The sequence below is a fragment of the Puma concolor genome, chromosome D1 (genome assembly GCF_028749965.1).
Source record: "Puma concolor isolate L17-30 chromosome D1, mPumCon1.1.hap2, whole genome shotgun sequence".
NCBI classification, from domain to species: domain Eukaryota; kingdom Metazoa; phylum Chordata; class Mammalia; order Carnivora; family Felidae; genus Puma; species Puma concolor.
Window position 1 is genome coordinate 94368483 of NC_141676.1, and position 24317 is coordinate 94392799.

The 24317-nt window shown below is 50.8% G+C and overlaps 1 protein-coding gene across 8 annotated transcripts in view; it reads right to left on the bottom strand.

The window, feature by feature from the left end:
- Nucleotides 1-110: 110 nt before the first annotated feature.
- Nucleotides 111-24317, bottom strand: part of PKNOX2 (PBX/knotted 1 homeobox 2) — a 280787-nt gene continuing 256580 nt past the window's right edge. For 6 of the 8 annotated variants that reach the window (XM_086678763.1, XM_086678761.1, XM_086678762.1 and 3 more), the window contains 6 exons: nucleotides 22311-22440; nucleotides 21760-21857; nucleotides 20830-20949; nucleotides 4340-4416; nucleotides 3255-3433; nucleotides 111-2268 (listed from right to left, as the gene is read on the bottom strand). In XM_086678763.1, the coding sequence (XP_086534889.1) occupies nucleotides 2042-2268; nucleotides 3255-3433; nucleotides 4340-4416; nucleotides 20830-20949; nucleotides 21760-21857; nucleotides 22311-22440 (831 nt within the window). In that variant the 3' untranslated portion in view covers nucleotides 111-2041. The remainder of the gene's footprint in view (nucleotides 2269-3254; nucleotides 3434-4339; nucleotides 4417-20829; nucleotides 20950-21759; nucleotides 21858-22310; nucleotides 22441-24317) is intronic. The other 2 variants (XM_086678765.1, XM_086678766.1) reach the window with 2 other exon arrangements.

Below are 24317 nucleotides of genomic sequence, written 5' to 3' on the forward strand. Positions count from 1 at the left end.
CCCTTCCATGGGTAGTCGGTTCAACAAGAGGTAGGCTGAGGCTCCAAATATTTTCCGGTCCAGGGTCCCAGTAACCGCTAACCACAGAAAAAGAACCGTGCACCAGAATCATGGTAGGTAATAAGATTTACTGAAAACTTCTCGGCCACATTCAGTACTGGTTTGGTGGATACATCAGAAGGAGGTTGCATAACATTAGGCAGGTGGAGGGGCTGGAGGAGGATGTGTGGGCACATGTGTGCGGGTGTGCCTGTGCGGGGCAGGTCGCTGTCCAAAGTGGTAGGTGAAAGGGTGTGTGTGTGTGTGTGTGTGTGAGAGAGAGAGAGAGAGAGAGAGAGAATAAGAGAGAGAGAGAACAAGAAAAATGAAGAAAAGGAAATGTATTTTATCCCACTGCACATTGCAAAAGTCTCACGCCAAAAAAGCTAGACTTTCCTCTACCTATGGCATCAAAAGGGAGTAAAAAATGATTGGATCACCCAGATTATAAATAAGGTTATTTGTTTTTCAAAAATCCCTATTAAAACATTAAATATCAGCTCTTTTGGGGGAGAAATACATTCATCTCAGGGAGACCTCAGGAAAGCGACCATCCTTTTGCTCCACCCCAACCAGGAGGGGGAGGGGAAGCCCCAGAGGGCCCTGAGGGGTCCCCTCAAGTGGAGCCAGGTAGCCACTCGCATCCTGCCACTGAAGGAGATGGCCAACGCACAATTTACAAATGAAACTGCAAGTCCATTAAATTAAATCCAATGGAAAACACACGTGTGACCAGTCCCATCATTCACAGCCAAGGGGTGGAGCAGGAGGGGAGGAGGGGTGCCAATCATGGGGGCCCGGAAGTTGGGGGCGGGAGGGTGTGAGTTAGGGCAGGTGGTAGAAAGCCTCCTCCTCGAGGGAGCCCCGGTGCCTCCAGCGCTGTGCGTCGTGGTGGTGGCTAGATCAGCGAGATGTGTGGGGTGGGGCACCGCCTGGCTCTGGGCCCTGGCCCACACTTTGGATATTGATGGGAAGAGGGATGTAGCACCTTCGCCAACCCCTGGCTTCCCATTGGACTGGATGCTTCTTTCCAATGTTTCTTCTGCCTTCTCTGAAGAATGAAGAAGAGAGAATGGGGCTGGTGAGGCCAGCCTGGGAGCAGGGCAACAGCCATGGGGGGCTGAGGGCTGGAACACCTGGGATAAGACACCACTGTCCTGTTGTTATGGGAGCTGAGCTCTGTGACCACCTGGGGATGGCTGTGGTCCCCAGAGTCACCTTGATATGGCTCCTAGCTCAGGTTGTGCCATCTCCTTGGGTCCTGGAGCCAACCCAGGGGAAGGGATTCCGCTCAACCCCCTACGATCTGAGCCTGCCAGCTGACCATCCATTTTGGGGAGAGAGAGAGAGAGAGAGAGAGAAGGTGGCTGTGGTGGCTCCTACCCTCTCTCCCAAGTCCGTGATTGCCCGTGCCTGAGACAGGTCCTTGGAGGAATGAGCGGGAGCCCCAGGGAGCTGTGGTCGGCAGACCTCAGGGCCTCCCACTCTGCTAGCCACTGGTGATGCGTCTGGGCTCCTCCTGCCCTTGAATGTCTCTCAGAGGAGCTGAGAACCTTCCGGGGGTGGAATCCAGATGCCCTTGACTCTCCCTTTCCTTCTGTGTCCCTGGCAAGGCTCATTCTGTTGAACAGCACCGATCTGCCTCACAGTGCAGGGCTTGTAAACGACTCAAGTCCTTCAGTGGGGGGGCCATGGGTGCCATCTGTCCTCAGGGATTTGGTGAGTCCAGCTCTCACTCCCGCCTTTCCGTATGGGCTGCTTGACCGGCCCCGCAAACGGAGTCCTCTGCAGTTCTAGGGAAGTGGGGCTGGGGTACTCATTGAAGCTTGGTGGTTTGGGAAGGAGCAGGCATCTGCTCTGCATTTCTTCAAGCTACTGATCTGGGGAAGCTAGGGCCCAACTTCCTCGGTGCTGCCTGCCCGTGCCCCCCTCCCCCCCACCCTGAAGCCCTCCTGACGACACTCCTCTCCTGCTCGGTGACCAGTGCCAGCTGGGCTGCCAACTACTCCAGGGAGTCACTGTGTTCCAAGCCCAGGTCGCTGACATTTGTCGTCTGAAGCTCGTCGGCCTCCTCCTCCAGCTCCTCTTCCTCCTCCTCTTCCATCTCATCCTCATCCTCTTCTTCTGTCCCATCCAATGAGTCCTCGTGTGCGGCCATCATAGCCTGCTGCATGGCCATGGTGGCATTGTCTGAGGACAGGGACTGCAGGTTGTCCAAGTTAATGGAACCTACGTGAGACAAGAAGGCAAGGGTCAGGCCCAGGAATCTCAGTGTTGGGTAGAGTGGGGTGTGGACTGGCTCAGGGGGTGGTGGACAATTCCCAGGTATGACGGCCCCTGCCCGTGCACTTGTTGGCCACTCCCCGCCTCATCCTTAGCATCCCTAGGCGCTCCTAGTTTCCATTTACTGAGCATCTTCTATGTAAGTACGTTAAATACCTTGACTTTCTAACAGTTCTGCACTGTGGGTGTTATTACCTCCATTCGACAGAGGAGGAAACCGAGTCTCAGACGGTTATTAGCTCAAGGTGCCAGTCAGCCAGGAGTTGGGATTCTCTCCTTGGTCAGTCTAGCTCAAAATCTGCTTCTTTCCTCTACGCCTCCCGTGGCAATTGCCCATCGCACGGGAACCTGAACACAACCCTATAGATGCACACGAAGGTATGTACGTGCACACGCACACTTCCACTTCACTTCCCACACAGAGCTGTCTTCACGTGCCAAGCTATAAAATGTCTGGCTTACTGAATTATTCATTGTGCACCAGGCGACCGGCAATTAGAAAAGTGTATATGGAGGGTGTGATGGAGAAGCTGGGAAAACAAAGCTCTTCCTGGCCTCCGTTCACGAGCCAGCTGCCTGCTTCAGTATTTATAGATGGCCCGAGCTCTTGGGGAGCCGTGCAGACACTCATCGGCGCTAAGGAACTTTCGGGAGGGCGTGGGAGGGAGGAAGGGGCTCTGCTGAGCAGTCACGGACTCTGATGACCATGGCCTCCCACTCATCTTTGTGAGGTTGCTTGCGGCTTGTTAAGACATGTGCAAAAACATTCCCTTCTCTCAGGCTTACACACATTCTTTGATGGAGAGCGGGTGGGGCTCATTATGGTGACAGAGCCACCAGTGCTGCTCAGGCAAGTAGATGTTCAGCCCTTGTGTGTCCAGGAGGCCCGCCCGCCAGCCCCGGTCTAGAGCACACTCATCCCCCGGTCTCACCATCGGGGTTTGTCCCTGGCGCACCGCCCTGCTGCTGCAGCACCCCTGCAGCAATGGAGTTGGGCCAGAATCTTTGGGTGGGCCGGTGCTGTGATTTGATCTTCTTGGCTTTCGGGGCAGGGTCTGGGTTGCTGGCATCAAGCATGGGCTGCAGGATGCGCCTCCGGGCATTGATGAACCTGCCCAGGGGTAAAGGTAGAGACCTGGTTAGTCACCCCTGAATTGTGGTGTGTGTGTGTGTGTGTGTGTGCGCGCGCACACACATGTGGGCATACGTGCACATATACAGGGAGTGTAGAGCTGCTCCCGGACTTTCAGCTGCTGATCCACCGTATGGAAGACTGGGGTCTGATCTAGGGTGTGAAAGCCCAGCCGAGAGAAGACCCCTGGGCACTGCAAGGCTCGCGGGATCACCTGGAGCTTGGTAACCACAAAGCAGCTTGGGAGGAATGCATGAGGAGGGTCAGAAGTCTCTACTCCGGACTGGTCAGGATGGAACAGAGGAAGTAAGAGGCCCCTTAGTCAGAAGCACTAAACTCTGACTTCTCTCCAGAGGGCTCAGGGATCAGATCAGGGGGCCCAACTCTTGGGTCTACTCCCATCCAACCAGACCTCGCTGTCTGAGATTTCCATGACAGCCCAGCTAGACACAGAGAAGGGGAAAACAGATCCCCATGAGGTCCACAGTCAACTGTCCCTCCCCCTTCCCACTCCCAGCTTTGTAGAATGTTGTAGTTTTTCAGTTTACATAGTTGGTGGGTAGACCAGATGACCACCGGCAGCTCCTCCAGGCTTTGGATGCCTGCATTCCTGTGTGCCTCTGTACTATAGGCGGGGCAGGGTTTTCTATTTTTAGCAAGAAGCCTCCAGTGATGTTCCTGACACAATCTCCCAGCAGAGGGCGCTGAGAAGCCGCAGATGAAGCTCCAGGCGGTTGGGTTGACCCTCGCTTTCCGCTTCTAGGCCAACTGGGAGGACCGCTGTGGTAGCTGGGCTGTGCTGAGCTGTCTCTTTTCCTTGCTGTGCATTCCCCTGCCAAGCAAGTGGCCCCGGATCTGAGAGCCTCTGGGTAGGTGATAACTCACCAGTTATTTACTTGCAGGAGCGTGAGGTTTGTCTGGGCTGCGATCTGCCTCTTCTCATCCTCCGTGGGGTAGGGGTGCTGAAATGAGAAGTAAAGGGCTAATGTGGCGGGGCACCTGGTGGTCCCGACCCCATAGAGATCATGCCTACATCACAAGCACTACCCTGGTCCAGGCAGCTCAGCGGTTTGGAAGCCCAAACTGGGACAAGTGCAATGTTTGTTTCCCAAAAGCAGTGGGACTAAGGCTTGGGAGAGGCTGTCCCCTGACTGTGGCTCCACATTCAGGGCCACCTGGCCTCAGTCCAGCTCCCCCACAGGGTGGCGGACCAATTGGTTCCCCAAGAGTCAGTACAGTTCAATATTGATAGCTTCCAAGGCACTTTCATATCCTGACTTGGTCTTCACGGCCAACCCCCAGCAGGCAGGTCAAGCATTATTAGTGTTAGGATTGACAACGGCGTATAGGACTATCAGAAGGTGGTAAATGGGTGTATGAACCAATTGAATTTATTTTTATTTATTTATTTTTTAATTTATTATTTTAAAATGTTTATTTATTTTTGACACACACAGAGTGCAAGTGGGGGAGGGGCAGAGAAAAAGGGAGACACAGAATCTGGAGCAGGCTCCAGGCTCTGAGCTGTCAGCATAGAGTCCAACACAGGTCTCGAACTCATGAGCTGTGAGATCATGACCTGAGCTGAAGTCGGATGCTTAACTGACTGAGTCACCCAGGTGCCCCATCAGTTCACTTTAAATTAACTGGTATTTACTGAATATCTACTGTGTGCCCAGATTTATGCAGGCATCCCAGGAGACAGAAGATAAATATAATGAAAACTCTAGTTGAGTAATACTTGGTAACCTGTCAACTGTTTTCATGCACTAAATTTCATTTAATGGAGCATATCACTAAAATTTTATAAGGTCAAGTATTGTTATTCCCACTTGATAGACGGAGAAACTGAGCGACTTCTCCAATGTTCCCCCAATGGTGGCACCAGCCTGGAGCTCAGTTCTTTTCATTTTGTTCCAGTCTTCTTGCCCTCACTTCATGCTGCCACTTTGTAAGACTGGGTCTGTGTCTTTGTGGGAGTAAGAAAGTGGTGTCCCGGCACATGTCAGTCCCTGTGCTGTTTACCTGTTGGTTTCCCTCTCTTGGATTGTGCTTCATGAAGGCAGAGACCATGTCTTATTAATTTGTCTTATTAATGTATCCCCAGTGCCTTCCACGTGCAAATGACATGCAAATGACTGCTGAGGGAAAGAAAGCAGAGACAAAGCAATAGGTGCGGTGGTTTGGGTAATGGGCACCATAGGAGGTTCGAAGGAGTGATGGGAAGGCTGCACAGGTCACATTAAGAATGGGAAAGTTTGGGGTGGTGGTGGAATAGGGGTCCTTCTACGTCCCACTTAATGGGTGGGGAGCCACATGGTAACTGGGTCTCTGGGTCTTTGTGTCTTTCCCAGGTCCCCGCACCACACCCCGTACCCAGTAGGCATGCAGTAAATGTGTGATGACTGCCTGGGCGGGTCAGAACTTTGTCCTGAAGTGAAGGGAGATCTGGGGTTGGCGGGGGGGGGGGTGGGGGGGGGGCTCTGTCCAGCCTCCGTAAGCCAGGACCATTTTTCACGATCAGGGTGGCGTTAGAAAGTGGTGCTTGGGCTTTCTGGAGTCCCAGAGGCTGGGACTCAGAGTCTGGCTCTGTCACGACCTGCTATGAGTTCTTAGGCATGTCCCTTAACCCCCCAATCATAAAGTCATCTAACGATTAAACGGAATGATACTCGTCAAGTGCTCTACCGGAGGTGGCTCTTCACACTAGTATTATGGGATGGTGTTGGCAAGGTGCTTAAAGCTGTCTAAGGAATGAGTGTGCGAACAACAACCTTGGAAGCGCTCTCATTATCAGCGACAGAGGAAAGCAGTTGGCCTCAGCACCCCCTGACTGAAGCAGTGAGGGTCACGTGTTGTTGTAATTCACACCTCTGACCCTGACCGCCATGCCAGGGCAGCCGTGCCTTGTGATTCATACAACATTAAGATTCTAACAAGCGGACAACACATCAGCGTCACAGGAGCCAAGTTCATCCTACCTGGGAAGGAACAGAGGGAGGTGGGAGGAGAGACTGCAGGCCTCAGGGGTAGGGGAGCAGGGGCTCTATGCTTCTGACATCTTCTGAGGAAGGGGCAGGGCCCAAGCCCTACTTTCCTGCCCCGTGGAGTTCCAATTCCCCTACTCATCATAAGGAGCCAAGCGGCCTCCCTGTCCACGGCCAGGTGGACTGAGAACACAGCAAACTACGGCATCTTTCCGGCCTTCCCAGGCTGCGCCAGGCCCTTTCCTGCCTTCTTGCCCTTGCACGTGCTGTTCCCTCCACTGCAAAGCTCCTTCTCCCACTTTCCCACTGTGTGTGTTCCTGAGCTTCTGGGAAGACCTGTCACAGATCAGATTCTCTGTGAGGCATTTCCCACCTTCCCGGGGCAGAGATCGTCACCGCTGTTTGAATAACTATATTATCGAATATTGTTGAATTCAATAACAACTTCCCACATAGTGGGCATATTCCATCTAGAGGGTATATAGCCCGCCATATGGTCATATGTCTCCCTAAGATACCGAGAGTTGTTCTCAGGCAGGAACCTGGTCTTATCAGACAATGTATCTCCACTGTCCAGCCCGGTAACAGGCAGAGTAGATGTTTGGTGTCTGTGTATGGAACACAGGAGTGAACCAACACAAGAAGGAGATGGCCAACTTGGTTCCTGAGCAGAGCAAGGCTGTTCCTGCCAGCTGGGCCGGTTCATCTGCCCATCAGTGGTGGGGGGCTCCAGCATCTTGGGTACTGGCAGTGAAAGGTACCTGGCTGTAAGAGCTCACAGCGTAGAGGGAAAAGCTACAGGCACAGGGGGAAGAAACCTCTATTAAAGGGCAGTGTGTTGGTTCCCATTGAGTGGTAAGAGAAGGGTGGGCTGGGCTGGTCAGGGAGGACATCCTGAGGGAGGTGAGACTTCAGTTGGACTTTGAAGAATGGCCAAGCCATTCTAGCAAAGGAGGGGGTCGGCATTTCAGGCAGGGGACTTGCACCAGGATTTACATTTAAGCCAGTCGGATGCAAATCTCTTCCACTATTAAAGACCTCCAGGGCAGGAAATCCTTCAGCCTCTCATGGAAGGATAATGTTTGCTGTCTCTAAGGAGGTTCCTGGTGCAGGCCTCTGTGCTGAGTGGATGTCATAAATCCATAGATTAACATGCTCCCGTGTAATGGAGAGGGTAAGAGGCAGTGTCACGGAAACTGGCTGGCTGTTCTCTTATGGATAAAGATATAAACCTCTCATCCTCCCACATTGCAGGTGCCACCACCCAACCCTCCTGGAACCAGTATCTCAGGAGGCACGTGGTGGAGGCCATGGGGTGAGTGGCAGCTTTGGCTCAGCTCTGGGGACAGGTGTGCCGGCCAGAACATTCCTGGCTCCGCATCTGAGTTCTCATGGGAGCAGTCCAGCTCGGACACGCCTCAGACCAGATGATTCCTGAGGACAGAGTCAAAATAGTCCTGAGCCCTGGACAGACCTCGATTTGGTCAGTGCTACTTTTAGCACAATTGGAAAGGCTCGGGGCCAAGGACGGGAAGAGGAATCAGATGAGATCGTGGTAAGCCATCAAGCCATAGTAGCTGTTCTCTGATCGTTATTTGGAAGAACTCCTTTGGAGCTGGAGAGGGAAGTGGCAGCCGCTTTCTGGAAGTACATAATCCTTCCTTGAAAAAGAGATACAGAACGGACCAGAAAATGACAGATCCTTCTCAGGGCCGGCATGGAGGCTTGCACAATTAGGCCGAGCTGCCTGGTGGAAAGGAGCTTGGCCTTTGGAGAGGTCAACTCCTGCACCCAGCACTTACCAGCTATGTGAGTTTGGCAACTTGTTCTAGGTTTTCCATCATTAGCTTCCTTGGTTTAACGTGGAATTAACAAAAGAGTGCGTCCCTCTTGGACTTGGGGGCTGATCTAATGAGATAATGCAGGTAGAGCACGTGCACTCCAGGGACTCAATCCGTACCATGTAGCGAGACCCCCCCAGACAGCACGGAGTCAACTGTTGAGTCTCCAGGGAAGGGAACTGCAGCATTTACTCAGAGGAGCTGTTTCATGGCGCTACAGCTGCCGTCAGGAAGTCCTTCTGAAATCTGACCTACACTCTTTCCCGCCTCTCTCTGATACCTCGCTTTACAGCCTCCTAACTCAGGTCTCATCTGGCCTAAATTGAAGCTAAAGGCACCTTTCGGTTGGACGAGTGAGTTCCTCCTGGGGTTCTGGGCCAGAAAGAAGTGTGGCCAGGGATGGTTCATAGGTCCCTGACCACTTCTTGCACCCCGAGACTGTCCTTCCACCTCCTAGCCCGGGCACATAAGCGTGAGGCCGGCCAGTCACCGAGGGACATCACACAGGAAGTGGGAGACTGCCGGTGCCAGTGGCCTTGTGCTGTCAGTGAAGCAGGGCTTGGAGCCGGTTTTCCATCCCCCCTTTCCTGCCATGACTGGCACCGCACTGGTGTCCACCACAGCCCTCTTCCCTTCTCCTTCCTGACCAACCTTGGGCGCATGCTCTGTGGCAGCCCCAGTTCTGTGGGCGTGGCCTTGCTCTAGGAGGGTCAGATGCCAAGTGAACAGAGACAGTCAGGATGGTGGGGGTGGGGGTCCCTGAAACAACCCTGTTTCATCACATCGGAGATGCCACCGACGGCGGGGTGCATCCTGATTTCAGAGAGGCTAAGTGGGGGAAAACCTGAGCCTTTTAGAATGAAGAGGAATTTCTCTTTCTACTGTAATTGACCTTGTGCAGACCTTCCTTTCTTCTTTCTCTCCTTTTTACTCCCTTCTCCCTTATAGTTGTACACACACACGGAAAAGTACAAAGAACGAAAACGTATATGGCTTTATATAATATCACAAACACCAGTGTGACCACCACCCGGGTGAAAAAATAGGATGCCACCAGCACCCAAAAGCCCCCTTTGTGCCCCTTTCCAATCACTACCCCCAAAAGATATCGTCCCCAAAGATAACTTGATTTTTATGGTTTTCTTGCTTTCCTTTGTAGTTTTGCTATGTCTCATCCTTAAACATCGTGGTTTACTTTCGCCTGGTTTCTGGACCCTATGTAGATGGAATCAGACAGCATGCAGTATTTCACTCCACAGTAGAGTTGTGAGATTCATGTACGGTTGTTCTGCATAACTGTACTGTTCATTTTCATTGCTGTATAGTATTCCCTTGCAAAAAAATCTGCCACCTCCCAGTTCCTCACCCTCCCGCAATCTCAGAACTATTCCCCCTCCCTCTGCTGTCTATTTCAATCCCTCCTTCACGTTGCAACAAGACCGGTCCTTCCTAACCCGACCCCAGTCCCTCATGCCTGCTCGGACTCCTCTCCCATGGGCACCAGCGCTTACCCTTCCCAGGGTTCCATGCGCTACATGGATGATTTCTTAGTTGTCTGTCACCCAAACCAGACATGCTGCCTGTTTTTGAGGAAAGGGACCCCCACCTTTCTTTCCACTCCAACCTCATCCATGCTAAGGAAAATGCCTGGCCCACAGTAAGTGTTCAGTATGTATTTGTGGCCTGGATGATCATAGCAACCTAAGGGGGTAAGTGGTGGTTACCACCCTTCCCTGTGTGTCCTCGAGAGTGAAGAAGAGTGGGAGAGAGTGGGGAGCATCAGGGATTCAGACTTCCCAGGAATTCTAGCTAGACTCAGGCTCCCTTACTTACTCAAAGGGCCGTTCCTTTAAGTGATTGTTCCATGCATGTTTGTGGGGAAAGAGAGGTTCCACGGGGGCGCACCGGCCAGCTTTCTAGAGGAGTCTTGGGGGCAGCATGGTGCAAAGTAGGTAAAACGTGAACTCTAGAGCCAGGCTCTCTGGCTTGGAATCCTGGTCTCTCACCAGCCCAAGATCTTGGGCTTGTGACTCGGGTTCCTCTTCTGTCAACTGGGGGAAAGATTTCCACCTACCCTGAGGTGGTAATAAGGACTGAGTGAGTTACTGTTTGAAAAGTGCTCAGAAAAGTGCCTGGCAGCCTGGCACTCTGTGAGTGTTTGTTAAATCAATCAATCAATCAATCAATCAATCATGAATAAAATTAATCTGCTGCTTGGCACACGTGGTTCCGTCTCTGGGAAAAAGCCACAGGTTGTTTTTTCTGACACATGGCAGGAGCCCCCGGCAGCCCCTTCCGCGCATGTAGAGATGTGCTCCTTTTTTTCAAATGGTTTTATCTCCTGGATCCTGGGACTGCTCCAGTCCCCGTGCACACACGATGGGGTATTTCCCCCGAACGTGGGCCTCAGGCTTCTTGGGGGATGCTGTGAGGTTGTAAATCTCCCCCGGCCATTTTTTAGGTGGCATCTTTGAGAGCTGCAGGCTCCCAAAGGGAGGGTCCTGGGACACAGTGCACGCCAGTGGTCTCTTACCCCCCACCCCCCGTCTTCTCTGATGGGCTCCATCCAGCCCTGCGGCTGCCCAATCTATTGTCAACAAGGTCCCATCTTTAATGGAGACCACCAATCTCACCTCCTCCCCTGGGACTCACTGCTGCTGAAGCAGCCAGTGCGGCCCATGCCCTGGGACTACAGCTGCCCCAGGGCACGCTTCCAACACTCTCTGCCTGTCCTGGGGGAGTTGGAGGGCAGCTTCAATTGTGCCCTCTCCATCCCACATGAAGGGTGGGTGTGAGAAAACAGTGTCACGTCACTGGCAGGAATCCAAGACCTAATGTTTCTCTGGCACAGAGAGATGAACGTGTCAAGACATGGCTGGCCTGACTTCTTCCAGCTCCTGATGTACCTTCCACTGAAGCTCTACAGGTACAGATGCCTGAGCAGCATGGGACAGACAAGTCATTGCACGACAAAGCGCCACACAGTTCCCCATCCTCCAGGGGAGTGAGTAAGGGGAAAGGAGGATTTCATGCTCATAACACTAGAAGGAGGGGTCACTCTCTTTGGTCAACAATAATCACAGGCCAGACAGGGGGCACTGATGGTCAGTGGGGAGAGAATTCTTACCCGAACAAGTCCTCTTTCTCTTTCTACCCAATCCTAAATCCTAGCCACCCTTCCAGGCCTCGCCCAAGTCCCAGTTCCCCCACTGAACCTTAACTTGGTTCATCAGCATCACCTGCGGGGCTTGTTAAAAACCAACATCTCTGTATTGCACAGAGCCTTCGAAGTTTCTGAGACCAGCTCTCCCACTGGGCAGGAGTCCTTGATGCCAGTGCTCTCGGCGATGCACCCCAACAACTTACAGGTGTGCAGGGATAGTGCCAAGGTGGCTTGGTGGGGTCTAGGGCGGTGGGAGTCCTCTGGCTGGTCTCCAGCTACAAGCAACGTAGTTGGTTTACTGTCATTTTCTGTGTGCACCATCTCGGAAAAGGTGGGGAAACGTGGCTCTGCGGAGCCAATGGACACGGTGCAGCAGCCCTTTGCTCTGATGGTGGAGAAGGTCTTTCTGTTGAACTCAAGTCTTCTCCCTACTCATCCAGAGAGCTTACACTGTCCTCTGAAGTCACACAGGGGCCTCTAGCACTGCCTCTCACTTCATGACAAGAGCTACCCTCCACACATGGAATGTCTATAGTTTTTGGTTAACTTTGAATACTTACTCTGTCAAAGTACCTGCCATGTATTCTCATTGAATTTTCTAGGCACCTATAAAACGGGCATCCTTCTTCACATTTCACGCATGAGAAAAACTAAGCCCAGAGGGGTTAAAAAAACTGGCTCCAGGTTATACAAGCAGTGAGTGTCAGAGCCAAGACTCGCACCCCCTGTATCTTTAACCACGTCCACTCCACCTCTGGGCTCGACCATCTGTCAGGCACTGCGCTTTTTAACATATTATTGATCATCTTCACCACAGGCGGGTATTATTGTCTCCACTTTTTGAAGAGGAAATTAACATCAGAGATGCTAGTTGACCTGTTCAAGGTCATATGGCAAGTACAAAATGGAGCTGGGATCAGTCTCAGGCCTGTGTACCTCCAAAACCTTTGTTCCTTATAAGGAGCACATCTTTTCTACAGACTGAACATCCCCAGTCCTCTTAACCAATCATCATATGACACGTTTCCTGTTAGTCATTTGAATAGACATTTCCCCATCCTGACCGCTCTTCTCTGGACACAACTTGCCAAGGACCTTTTGAAATGTGATCCTCAGTACTGGACACACTAATCCGGATGTGTCTGACCAACACAGATGGTCAAACTCCTCTCACCTATACTGAGTCCTCCGTTCTCGGACCCCTGGAGTACGTGTGTGTGTGTATGTGTGTTAGCGCTTGATTACATCATGGGTTGAACACTCATGGTTTCTGTGTATACTTTATCCCCCAGTTAAATGATCAGTCCCTTGACTGCGGAAATCATGTCTCATACCTGAAACTTAGGTGTTGGTGGATAGATACGATACTTGGAACTTGGATTACATTTCCCCATAGAATCAAGTTATTTTGTTTTAACAGCTAGCTTTCCAGGCTAGCCCCAAAGGCCGATTTAGTTAAAGATCTGTGTTCTGGTGGAAAGGAGCCCACAGAATTCAGGGACAAACAAGAGATCTCACTGTAATTTCAGGCGGCAGACTAGACCTGAGTAAATTCTGAGATGGTAAGCACAGACTTGGACCTCCTTCCTTTCCCTGCTGGCACTTCTGAGCACCTTTTCTCACCAGCCCCAGGACCCTCATGTGACCCTGTGGTCAGCTTTTTGAATCTGAGGCCTCTGGCTGCTGGGACTTCAGGGTCAAATCTCCTGAAACTATATTCATGATGGTGCAGATAAAACTTTCATCGGATTCTCAAAAGGTCAGGGACCTCAAAGAATCTGCTAGAAACAGAACAATTGCTAGAAACCTTTTCCCTGGCATGTCAGCCTGGTTTGCCTCCTCAAAATACTGTGTTAAAAAATGTCCTATCTTCATTTTCCACCACTAACAAGCATTGGTACTCCTCCCATGAAGTGGATCTTAGCTGAGTGGGAGTAAAACAGCAAGCTTTGGAACTAATTCATACTAAGCTGTGAAGGAATGATGGCGTCCCGGTCTCTCTATAGGCATCTGTTTTTGACAGGGATTGGATACCTTTAAGCGGACATCTGATGAGTGGAATTTCAGATAGTGTGACACAGTTAAAGGAAAAAAGTAGCAGACAAGATATTCTGGAACAAAAATGGTCTTTCTAAGTCCCTCCGATTTTGCTTTTCAAGTTTTCTTACTTTTCCCTACAGATTTCCTAGAAGTGTTAAGATTTCTCTCAGCTCTTTCTGAGACAGGGCAGGTTATGGGGACTCCCGGAGGGAGACGGGCGGCCTTTGCAACAATGGCGGTGTCTGTATCAGGACAAAGTACTGTCACATCTATCATCTTACTCTACCCTCACTACGACGCTGTGAGCTGGATATTGTCATTCCCATTTTAGAGCAGAGGAGACTGAGGCCTGATGGGGTTAAGCAACTTGCCCCAGGTACCCCTGGCTGAGTAGAAGGGGTATGACACTCACATACAGAACCATGCCCGTTCCATAGACCACACACTCTTCCTGTTTGTAAGAGACATCACCGTTTTCTAAGTCAGCTGTAGACGGATCCTGTTAGTGGGTCTCTGACAGGGACAGATGTATAATTCCTTGGGGCTTAATACAATGGTAGGCACAGGGAAGGTGGAAAGGCACACGTAGAGTATTTGTTGAGTAACTGAAGATAATGCCAAGGCACAGAAGCTACAGATGGATTTCATGTCCACACCCTCTCCTTGGTCAGGAGCCCATATGCAGGGCACACGGTGTACCCATGGATGCAGCAGCCTGTTTCACCCAGCGGGGATAAGCCCAGCATGGAAGGTTCCGGTGCTGTGGGTGAGAATAGCTGGGGATATGACAAAGACTCACTAAGATAAGGACGGGCTTGGATCATGTAGAGTATGGAAATGTTCATAGCAGCATTATTCGGAGGCCAAAAAGTGGAAACCACCCAAATGCCTACCAACTGATGAGTGGATAAACAAAATGTGTTCTATCCATACAATGGAATACTGTTCTGCCATAAAACAGAGGAAGCATTGATACGTATTACAATAGGGATGAACCTTGGTTACATTCTGCTGCGTGAAAGAAGCCATACACAGAAGACCACACATTTTATGATTCCATTCATGTAATATCTGAAATAGGCCCATCCTCAGAGAGCGCAAGTGGATTACTGGTTTCTAGGGCCCAGGAGCAGTAGTAGCTAATGGGTACAGAAATTGTTTCAGTGATGAAAATATTCTGGAATTTGTTAGTGGTGATGACTGTATAACTCTAAATATACTAAGCATCTCCAAATTTAGTTAAAAAGGGGGTGAATGATATGGTAGATAAATTACATTTCAATTAAAAAAAAAAAAAAACCAACCACCAAGAGAAGTCCGCTGGTACATTTTATGCTCTCAGCTTTTGTGACATCGTCAGACTTCAGACGAGGGCCCCGGAGAAAGGCCCTCCAGCTGCGCGTGGCCAGGTGGAAAGGCAGCCACCTGGGACACAGGGTCGGGTGAGATGGCTGTGAGCAGCACACAACTGTGACCCTGGCTGGATGCCACACTGGCGCTGTGAATGTGATGGATGAAGAAGGGAGAGGAAAGGAAGGGAGGGTGAGGCGGCCTCGCTGCGTCTGGAAACTAAGGCTGGCATATAAAAGTCCTGCATCCCACCCCCACCCCCAGGACAGGGCTCTCTGTCTCCACTGAGAGCCTCTGCTCGCAGCTTCTGTTACTTCACCTAGACTTGGCATGGGAGCCCAGAGATGCTGTGGTGTTTCCTGGGCCAATGCAGAGGCAGTGTAGCCTAGTGGGTGACGTATTAGAGCTGCGAGGCACCACAGATCTGGGCTCAAATCCCGTGAGATATTGGGGAATAGGTTCCCTCCTTTGAGTCCAGTTTTGTTATTGGTAAAATGGGGGCAACTGGCTGTGTGGATTCAATGAGATGATGTCTGAAGATGCTTCGCATAGATCTGTCCCCCGCCCTGCAGGGGCTGCTGGGGCTTGGTTTCTTCTCTGGGACCCCCCCCCCCCCCGCCCCGGACATGCAGAGAATATTCTATAATGTGCTTCAGTGGCAGCAGCACAGAGAACAGTCATGTTTTGGGTGGAGATGAGCAGAGTGACCCGGCAGGGCCAGGGGTGCTAGGATCTTGAGAAGAGGGGGTGGGGGCAGAAGCTGGGCAAGGAGAGCGGAGCCTTTCTCTCCTTCCTCCGTGGAGAGGACCCTCTGCTGGGGTTTCTCCCCCGGCCTGGGTTTGCTATGGAGTGATTGCTTCCAGCAGGAGTCTGGCCTCTTTCAACCAAAAGCCAATAGTAAGAAAATATCACTGGATTCTTTGGGGACCCAATAGCAAGCGGCTAATGGATGAAACCTTCCCAATCTCACTGCAGCCTCACAGCAAAAAAGGCTCTGGGGGGAAAGTCCCAGTTCAGGAGCATTCTCTCATCTGAATCTATTTCTGTAGCTGCTAATGCCACACAACAGTGGAAATGACAAGAAGCCTCACACACAGGACGAAAGGAGTCAAAGAATACGAGCTTCTCCCCGAGGGAAAGAAGACAACAGAAAAGACTAGTATTTATGACAGAAGTTTTAATGAACAATCTCTACTAATCGAGACTGTGGATTTAGCATATGCTCTCCATCTCTTCTGCAACCCAGGTGAACTAATGTCCACATTGTCCTGGATGCTCCAGGTGAACAGGCTACTGTGTAGAATGTTCATTAGACAATAGTATCTCCTTCTCAGGAAGTTGGCAGTGTTTGTATCCAGACTGGTTTACTCCGTCTATACGTGCTAGTGTAATCATGTGATTTAATTAACTATTCTGTGAACCAATACCATCGAAGTGCAAAAAGAAGGTTATTCTTGCTAAGAAAACTAAGTGGAATGCTTTGGAAAGATTCGAGATTCCGATTTCCTTAAAAATGCCATATAGTCAGGATCGGTGAGGCAAATTTAAGAGGCTGGAATACATAACAAAAGTCTAGAAAGATCCCGTAGCCAGATTACTTCCCAGACATCAAAGTTCTTATTGATGTTAAATAAGGATGGAATTTATAGATGTTCTACTATAGGAGAGGTCTGTGCTGGTAAAAGTATGACCCTTAATCAGAAAAAGATCTTCCCCCCTCTATCAGGACATTTGCAAACCAATGTGTGTGCATATATTCTACATTAAAATAAAATGTATCTTTTTGTTCTTATTTATTTTTTAATTATTTTTATTTTTATTTTTGAGGGAGACAGTGTGAGTGGGGGAGGGGCAGAGAGAGAGGGAGACAGAGGATCCAAATTGGGCTCTGCACTGACAGCAAACAGCCCCATGTGGGGCTTGAGCTTACAAATGGCGAGATCATGCCTTGGTCCGAAGTTGGATGCCCAGCCGACTGAACCACCCAGGCGCCTCTGAAATGTATCTTTTTAATGGCTGTTCCTTTCTTCAGCCAACTTTTCCAATTAAGCCATCAACAAATGGGTTGTCCCCACTGTACTGGATAGGAGAACGTCTACTGTATATTGAGATCTGTCCTTTTTCATACTTTTTTCTACCCTATTTTCCTAAAACTTGAACAACTACTCTATGCCCATAAGGCATTACCGCAGAGTTGTATCTCCCAAGAGCTACAGTCTCAGAGTTGTTCCTCAAAGTGACAATGAAAACAAAGGCGGTCTTCGAGTGATCAAATATGTTTGGGGAAATCTTCCAATCATGACCCCTCTTGCACATTCACTAAGAATCAAGAACTGAGCTAATCTTTGTATAACCCAGATTTTCCCCAACTCATTTAACCTGTCTTGGGAGCAACACTTGTAACATCCTATAAAGGTACACACTTTGGGAAGCAAATTTTTAGGACCCACAGGAGAGATGTAATGTATGATCTCTATCCTGGAGTAATTTACAATTACGGTAACGGTATTCTTCAGTATATTTTTAGGGTCAAAAGATGGCAAAATCAGTAAGTGTTATAGATCAGAACAACAGATCAGCCGTCCACCTCTAATTTGCACAAATTGTGGGCCCGAGTCTCAAAAACTTGCTCTTAGTCCTAGACTAAATCCTTGCATTGTTCTAGAAAGTTCAAAGAGGATTCACATTTCTCAAATGTGACTATGTACCAAGGTTGGCTCTTTATACATGTGATCTCATTTAATTTTTCAAGCATGAGAAATGGGTATTATCTTTTTTCAAAGAAATAGACTCCAAGAGATTGCACAGCTGGGGGCAGGACCTCAGTTCATGCCCCTGTGTGTCTGTCTTGAAAGCCTGTCTTCTTTCTGCTGTGCCCCCCTACCCAGTCTTCATAGCCTCTCCTGAGCTGGGGTTTGGGGGTGTGTGCGTCCACCCGTGTCTGGGTAGCCAGGCTGATCCATGGCCCAGACTGGGCCTGCAGGCGACAGCTGTGCTGTGCTGTGTCCCTAGAGCCTGAACATCTCCCCATCCCTTCCTTCTCCGGTCCAGAGGTTCTGAGTTGTGACTTTTTTAAAGGGCTAGGGGTCACTCCCTTGTCCTCTCCTGATGGCCGCTGTGAGGAAGGCATTAACCGAGGGAGGACTTTGCCAATGTTAAGTGCTTTATTAATAGTATCCGCACTGAGTGCACTAGGAGCTGGAGAGGGTCCAGGGTGGGAGGGTGTGGGGCAGAAAGTCTTACTCATGCTTTTCAGCAAGCCCTCTCAATGGTTCCCAATTCCTTTTGTAGAGCCGATCTGGGTCTTTCCTCCCCCTCTTCTTTGTGCTCAGTGACTACTCCTCCTCTTCTCCACCTATACTTTCCCGCCATCCCTAGTCTGGCTGGAAGTGGCCATGGAGTGGAAAGAAACGACCCTAAGCTGTAGAGGGGGGTTCAGCAGGAAGGGGGCAAAAGGGCAGGATGTAAACTGAAGTCCAAGGTCAGAGGGGAGACACAGCCAGGAGGGACAGATAGGGTGACGCTGTAGTCTCAAGACTTAAGTCAGGGGCGAGTTGCAAATGGGGTGTGGCAGGTAGCTGAAGCAGGAGCCCGCAGGAGTCAGTGCAGGTGCTGGCCTGGGCGCTTGGGCAGGGGAAATGGTATTGCAGCCTCCTCTCCCCTCCTATGCTTGCCTTTTCTCCCCCTCAGGGATGATATTGCAGGTATGTTCACATCAGTCTTCAAAAATGCATGGGGTGGGGGAGGCAGGGAAGGAAGGACAGGGAACTAATGTGTATTAAGCCCCTCAGTGTGCCAGGATCTTGGCAATTATTCTGTTGCTTCTTCGTCATCTTCACAAGAGGTGAGTGTGTCCAGGTTACAGAGTAAGAGGTAGAGTCTAGATCTGAGCTCAGGTTTGGCTCCCTCAAACGCCCATGAGCTTCAACCATGCTCATAGTGTAGAGTTACACATCACTGGGCCACAACGTGTGGAGCCAGCTCTGGACCCGTGGCAGGGTGGGGATGGGAGAGGGACGGCTGCCCCCATGCTGGGTATGATGGGCCAGGGCACAGAAATGGATCTTTCCCAGGGAGCCCCTCTTCCCACAGGTGGGGCTGGGAGTTGTAGCATGGACACAGGGCTCACAGGGCCACCGGGGCTCCCTGATGGTGTGGAAAACCAGGACACGCAAGAGGCCTGGGCATCCCCACCACCGTCTTCGGCTACTGAGTCAGAGCTGCTCCCAGGAGGCCTGAGGGAAGCCTCCATACCTGGCCCTGCTCCTGGCTTCAACACTAAGTTCCTGGAGTCTCTCCAACCTCCTCTCCTCACCTTGACCCATAGCCTTCCAACCCCCTCTCTCCAAATTAGGTTCCTGGTTGTTCTCTAGGTGGTGCTTCCAAATTTTGCTTCCTCAGCTTTCACTGGGGTGGCCCCAAGACCTTAGAGCTGGGGGCTGGCCATGTGAGGGGAGAGGCAGAGCTCCAGCCCCTCACTGGTCACCGTTGAACAATTCTTCCTGTTCATTGGGCGTGTGGGCCCAGCACTTCCAGGGCAGGGTCCCTAAGATGCCCATATCTGGGAATGATGGCCCAGGCTTGGGCTTCATGGCTTCTGGAGGTACTCTTACTTCAAATTTTTTTTTTTAATATTTATTCAGTTTTTGAGAGACAGAGCATGAGTGGGGGAGGGGCAGAGAGAGAGGGAGACACAGAATCTGAAGCAGGCTCCAGGCTCTGAGCTGTCAGCACAGAGCCCGACGAGGGGCTTGAACCCACAAACCGCGAGATCATGACCTGAGCCGTTAACTGACCGAGCCACCCAGGCGCTCCAAGGCATTTCAAATGAAGGGTTGCTGATTGACCGACTGACTAATTCCCATGATCCCTTTGATTCCTCTCCTCTCTGAAGAAAGACTTTCCCTCACTCCCCGTTCTTTCCCACACTTCACAGGCCAAGACAGTCCTTGGTATTTGTTTGCTTCTGTCTGTCTTTGTACTGCCAGGCCAAGACCTCGCAGACTCCCGCCAGTTTGCTGGTGCGTCCAGAATCTACCCTCCCACTCTGGTGCGCACATGTGTGTGCGTGCACACACACACACGCACACAAACGCACAAACACACACACATACACAAACACACACACAAACATACACACACGTGTGCACAAACATACACACACACACGCATGCACACACATCCTACACAGGCAGCCCAGACATGGCCATTGGTCTTCATTTATTGCTACAACTTTTGAATGATGCCAGGGGATTATAGTTTCAAATTCATTCCTGACATTCAACCGAAGTCCTATCTGCTGCTACTAACAATGTATACAGCACATAACTGCCATCACGTTAGTGCACACAGCAGGCTCTCTATAGACATTACATTGAAACCCAAGGCTGTGTTGCCATTTTATGGAAGCAACCATAGAGGCTTATGAAGGCAGTTGTTACGTAAGGAAGGAGATTTCTCCCTGGGCTGTTCCCTCTAGACTCGATGGTCACAGCCACCACTCCCCAGCACCGTGCCTCATTGGTCTGACCAGAGGGACAGGGAAAAGGGACACACATACACTGCTACCCCAGTGGTGAGGACTCCAGGAAACAGAAGAGCACGAGCTGAGAATCATCATTTTCTTCCATGGGAGAAGGGCAGGGGTGTGCATGGCCACCTGTAGCAACCACAGCCCTGACCCCGTGGAATCTCACCGCCTTCATGAGACACTTTCCCAGTCCTTAGTTCTCTTCAGAACATGTCTATCTCCATTCCCTCATTTGATGTCACGCTTTTTCATGTCAGTAGCAAGCACTAGAGAGAGTGTCCCAGCTTTAGGCCCCACTAAATCCTCCCATCTGACCCGGTCTCTGGAAGATGAGATCTCTATCAGAGAGCCTCTCTCTGGGGCCACACCCTGTGCAGATCTGGGGACGACAGCAGAGTCTGACCCTGGGGGAGTTATTCATGCCCCACGCTGCAACTCCACACCCCCAATATACACACACTCACCATGAGATGTTGGAAGAGCCAAGAACGCATTATATTGGTGGCATGCTTGGGCAAGACTCCTCGTTTGTTCTTGGACTTCTTATCCTCATTGTCCAGGAGGGAGGTGAGGTCAAGGTTAACCTTCAGGGCACGTGGAGAAAAAATCAGCATCAGCAGGCTGGCGGGCCAGCAGCTAGGGACCTGTTGCTATAGTGACGGCAGGCTCTCGCTGCCAACCCCCTTTTGCAACTCATTCTTAGGGCCCTGGGGAGGTCACCTTTCCTGTCACCGTGCACCAGCCCCTCAGAAAATGGGAGACAGGAAGAAGAAGAAAGAGGAAGAGGAGTGGAGAAGGAGATGAGAGAGGACACAGAGGAAATAGGGACATGTGGAGGGTATAGGAGAGACAAATTTGCCAGAAACCATCTACTAGTTATTAGCATCTCTAGGGTACTTCACAGTTTGCAAAGCACCTTCCTACCTATTATCATGGTCAGCACTCACAGAGCCCTGCAGGTTGGGAGGTCTCTGTGCAGCTGGTGTGAATCCCCCTTCTGTGGATAAGAACTCCAAGACTCAGAGAGGTCGGGCGACTCATCCAAGATGACAGAGCTAATGTCACATCTCAGGCCTGACCTCAGATCCTCTTACTCCCCGCCACTTGTGTGTGTGCTCTATCCCACTGAGCTACAGAGTGGCTCGGGGTGGAGACCAGGAATAGGAGGTGGAAGATCCTTTGAGTGAAATCCCAGGTAGTGAAATCCCAGGAGTTGATAAAGCCTTTCCAACACCCGGCTTCTGATCTGTGAACTGGGGGTAACTGACCCCTCTTGGAGGAATAATAAGGATGAGATGAGCTACTTGTGTAAAGTGCCCAGCACATGGTAAACAATTATGGCTGCCCTCCCCCATACCCATGCCCAAGTGCATGCCCTATGCACACACACTCACCTGTGTGTTCTGGATCTGGATGGCTCCCTGGGGGATTGCTTGGGTGACCACCTGACCCTGGGAGGTTACCATGGTAACCGGCTGGTATAAGGCTCCACCTGAGGAGACAACCAGTTTTTGGGTCCCCTGCCATGGGGGTGGGTAGGAGTGAGGGCAAGCAGGATTTCCAAATCACTTGGCACTCCTATGCAAACACCCTCTATTCTGGAGGCATTCAGCCCCTATTGTGGGGGTGGGTGGGATGGGAACAGGGTCCAGAGAGCAGAGCCTCTGGTGGGAACTGTTTGGGGGAAGGGACAATAGCTTTATTTGGTTTTGAGGGGCTCATGAGACTCTGACCCAAATTTGTTCTGAACCATCACAATCAGGTCTTGGTGCTAAGCATCTATAAATTTATAGAGCATTTTAGTCAAGGAATCGAGCTAGGAGCCCCTCCTTGGCAGGGGACACCCCCTCCCATTTCCTAAGATGGTTCCTACAGTACCCTGCCCCCCACCTTGGGGCACCCCATTTTCCTCCCAGGAGTGTTCCCCACAGTCCCCTGCACCAACCTGACACCACTTGGGAGTTGACGGTTGTCATGGCGATGTTGCCCTGCTGGAGCGCTGAGGCTGGGACCACAATCCCCTGGGGGTTATTGGAGACTCCAGACATGGAATTGGGGGAATTCTGCAGGAGGTCCTGGCAGTAAGGGAGGTGTGTGGTTTGTGACAATGTCACTAAATGCTTAGATGCCACAACCCCAAATTCCTCCTCCCCGTTTCTTCCTTCTTGCCTGCCCTCCTCCCTTCCTCCTGCTCCTCCCAGGACCCAAATCTGACAGACAATTCTTACGGCCTCCTAGAAGGGGTGAATAAGAAGGCTCAATATTAAAAACCAACCAATCAGTCAGCCAACCAACCAACCAACCAACCAACCAACCAACCAACAATATTTACCCACTTAGCCATTCCATTCTTCTGAAACTTGAGACATAAATTATCTCGTAAACCAGTGGTCCCCACTTCGGCTTCACTTGGGAATTTCCAATATTGATGCCCGAGTTCCAACCCCAGAGATTCTAATTTAATTGATTGGGGGTGTGGTTGGGGCTTTGGCATTTTAAAAACTCCCCAAGTAGTTCTAATGTGTGGCCAGGGCTGAGGACCAGGCTTTTTCTGCTTACCACCTCTTCACCCTTCACACTGTTGTCTACAGATGACTTCCCTGACACTGTCTTCCCCCAGAACCTCGCTTCCTCACCTACCTATGATGACATTTTTTTATTGCACCAAGCTCCACACATAAGTGGCCTCCAATGTTTTATCTTTGTAACCTGAGCACCTAGCTCAGGTGCCTGGCACACAGTGGCTACTAAAATACTTGTTAAATCATAAGAAAAGACAGCCACCCTAGTCTCTTTATAACCTGCCTCCTAAGGGCATCTCATAGGAGCCTCAACCTCAGCCACCCGTCTGCACATTTCATCGATTCCTTCCTTTACCTCCAGCTCACAACACTGAATCCCACTGCAAACAGAGTCTCCCTTTGCCCCGTGCTATCAACCTGCCAGCCCCCATTTTCCCCGTAAACAATCCTTCCAGTTTGTTTTTGCAGTAGCCAAAGCAGATAAGAAGACCATTTTTCTCCCTGGCACTCCGGTCACCTCGTCATTGCCATGTAACAGCTGGGCAAGGAAGTCCTTGGATGCTGAGGGACTCCGCTTGCCTCGCACGAAGGCTGCAATAAGTCCTCCCTGCTTGCCTGCTCGGTGTGGGGAGAACTTGTGAGGAAGGATTTGGGTGTGTGAGAGGCTGGGGTGTCTAGGCTTTATTTGGAGAAAGCAAGAAAGGTGGCCAACGAGATGCAGCAAAAGGAGTTGTACGAGACCTGCGTGGGTCTCCGAGCTCCTCTGACCATAGTTCCTCATCTGACGACAGGGCTTGAACCAGATGACCCATCTGATGGCTGTCTAGGGCTGACACTCTCATGCTCAAAGCCTGGAGTCACAGGGCATGAGCTGTAAGAATTTACACGGGTAAACAGTCAAGAAAATAGACTAAATCAGGGGGGAAAAAAGGCCCCTACCTTCCTAGCTTTTGTTTCAGGACTGGGAGAAGCTTGGGTCTTCAGCCTCCAGGGAAGGTCTAGAGGTTCTTTGAGCCAAACTCTTGGCCTCCTCACTCAAGCAATTCAAATCTAACACTGAGTCGGACCTTCAGAAGCCTAAAGAAGATTTCTTAAAAGCCACATATTCCAACTCCCTGAGGAAAAATAAGGAACTGAGGCTTATAAACCCAAGTGACTCACCCAAGGCCCCCAGCTGGTTCGCAGCAATGGGACTAGAACACAGCCCTCCTTCATCCACAAATATTGAACACCCACCTTGTCCCAAGAACTGGGCTATGAGGTGCTCCTGGAATCACAGGGGTTCAGCACATAGTTACTGGAGGCAAGGTGAACAGGTAAAACAATCAAACCCCGGAAGTACAGAGGCAGCATGGGCCCCAGAGGAAAGATGAGAGACTTGGGAGTCAGCAAATGATGGCCCTTCTGTGAGCCTCAGTCTCATTCATAAA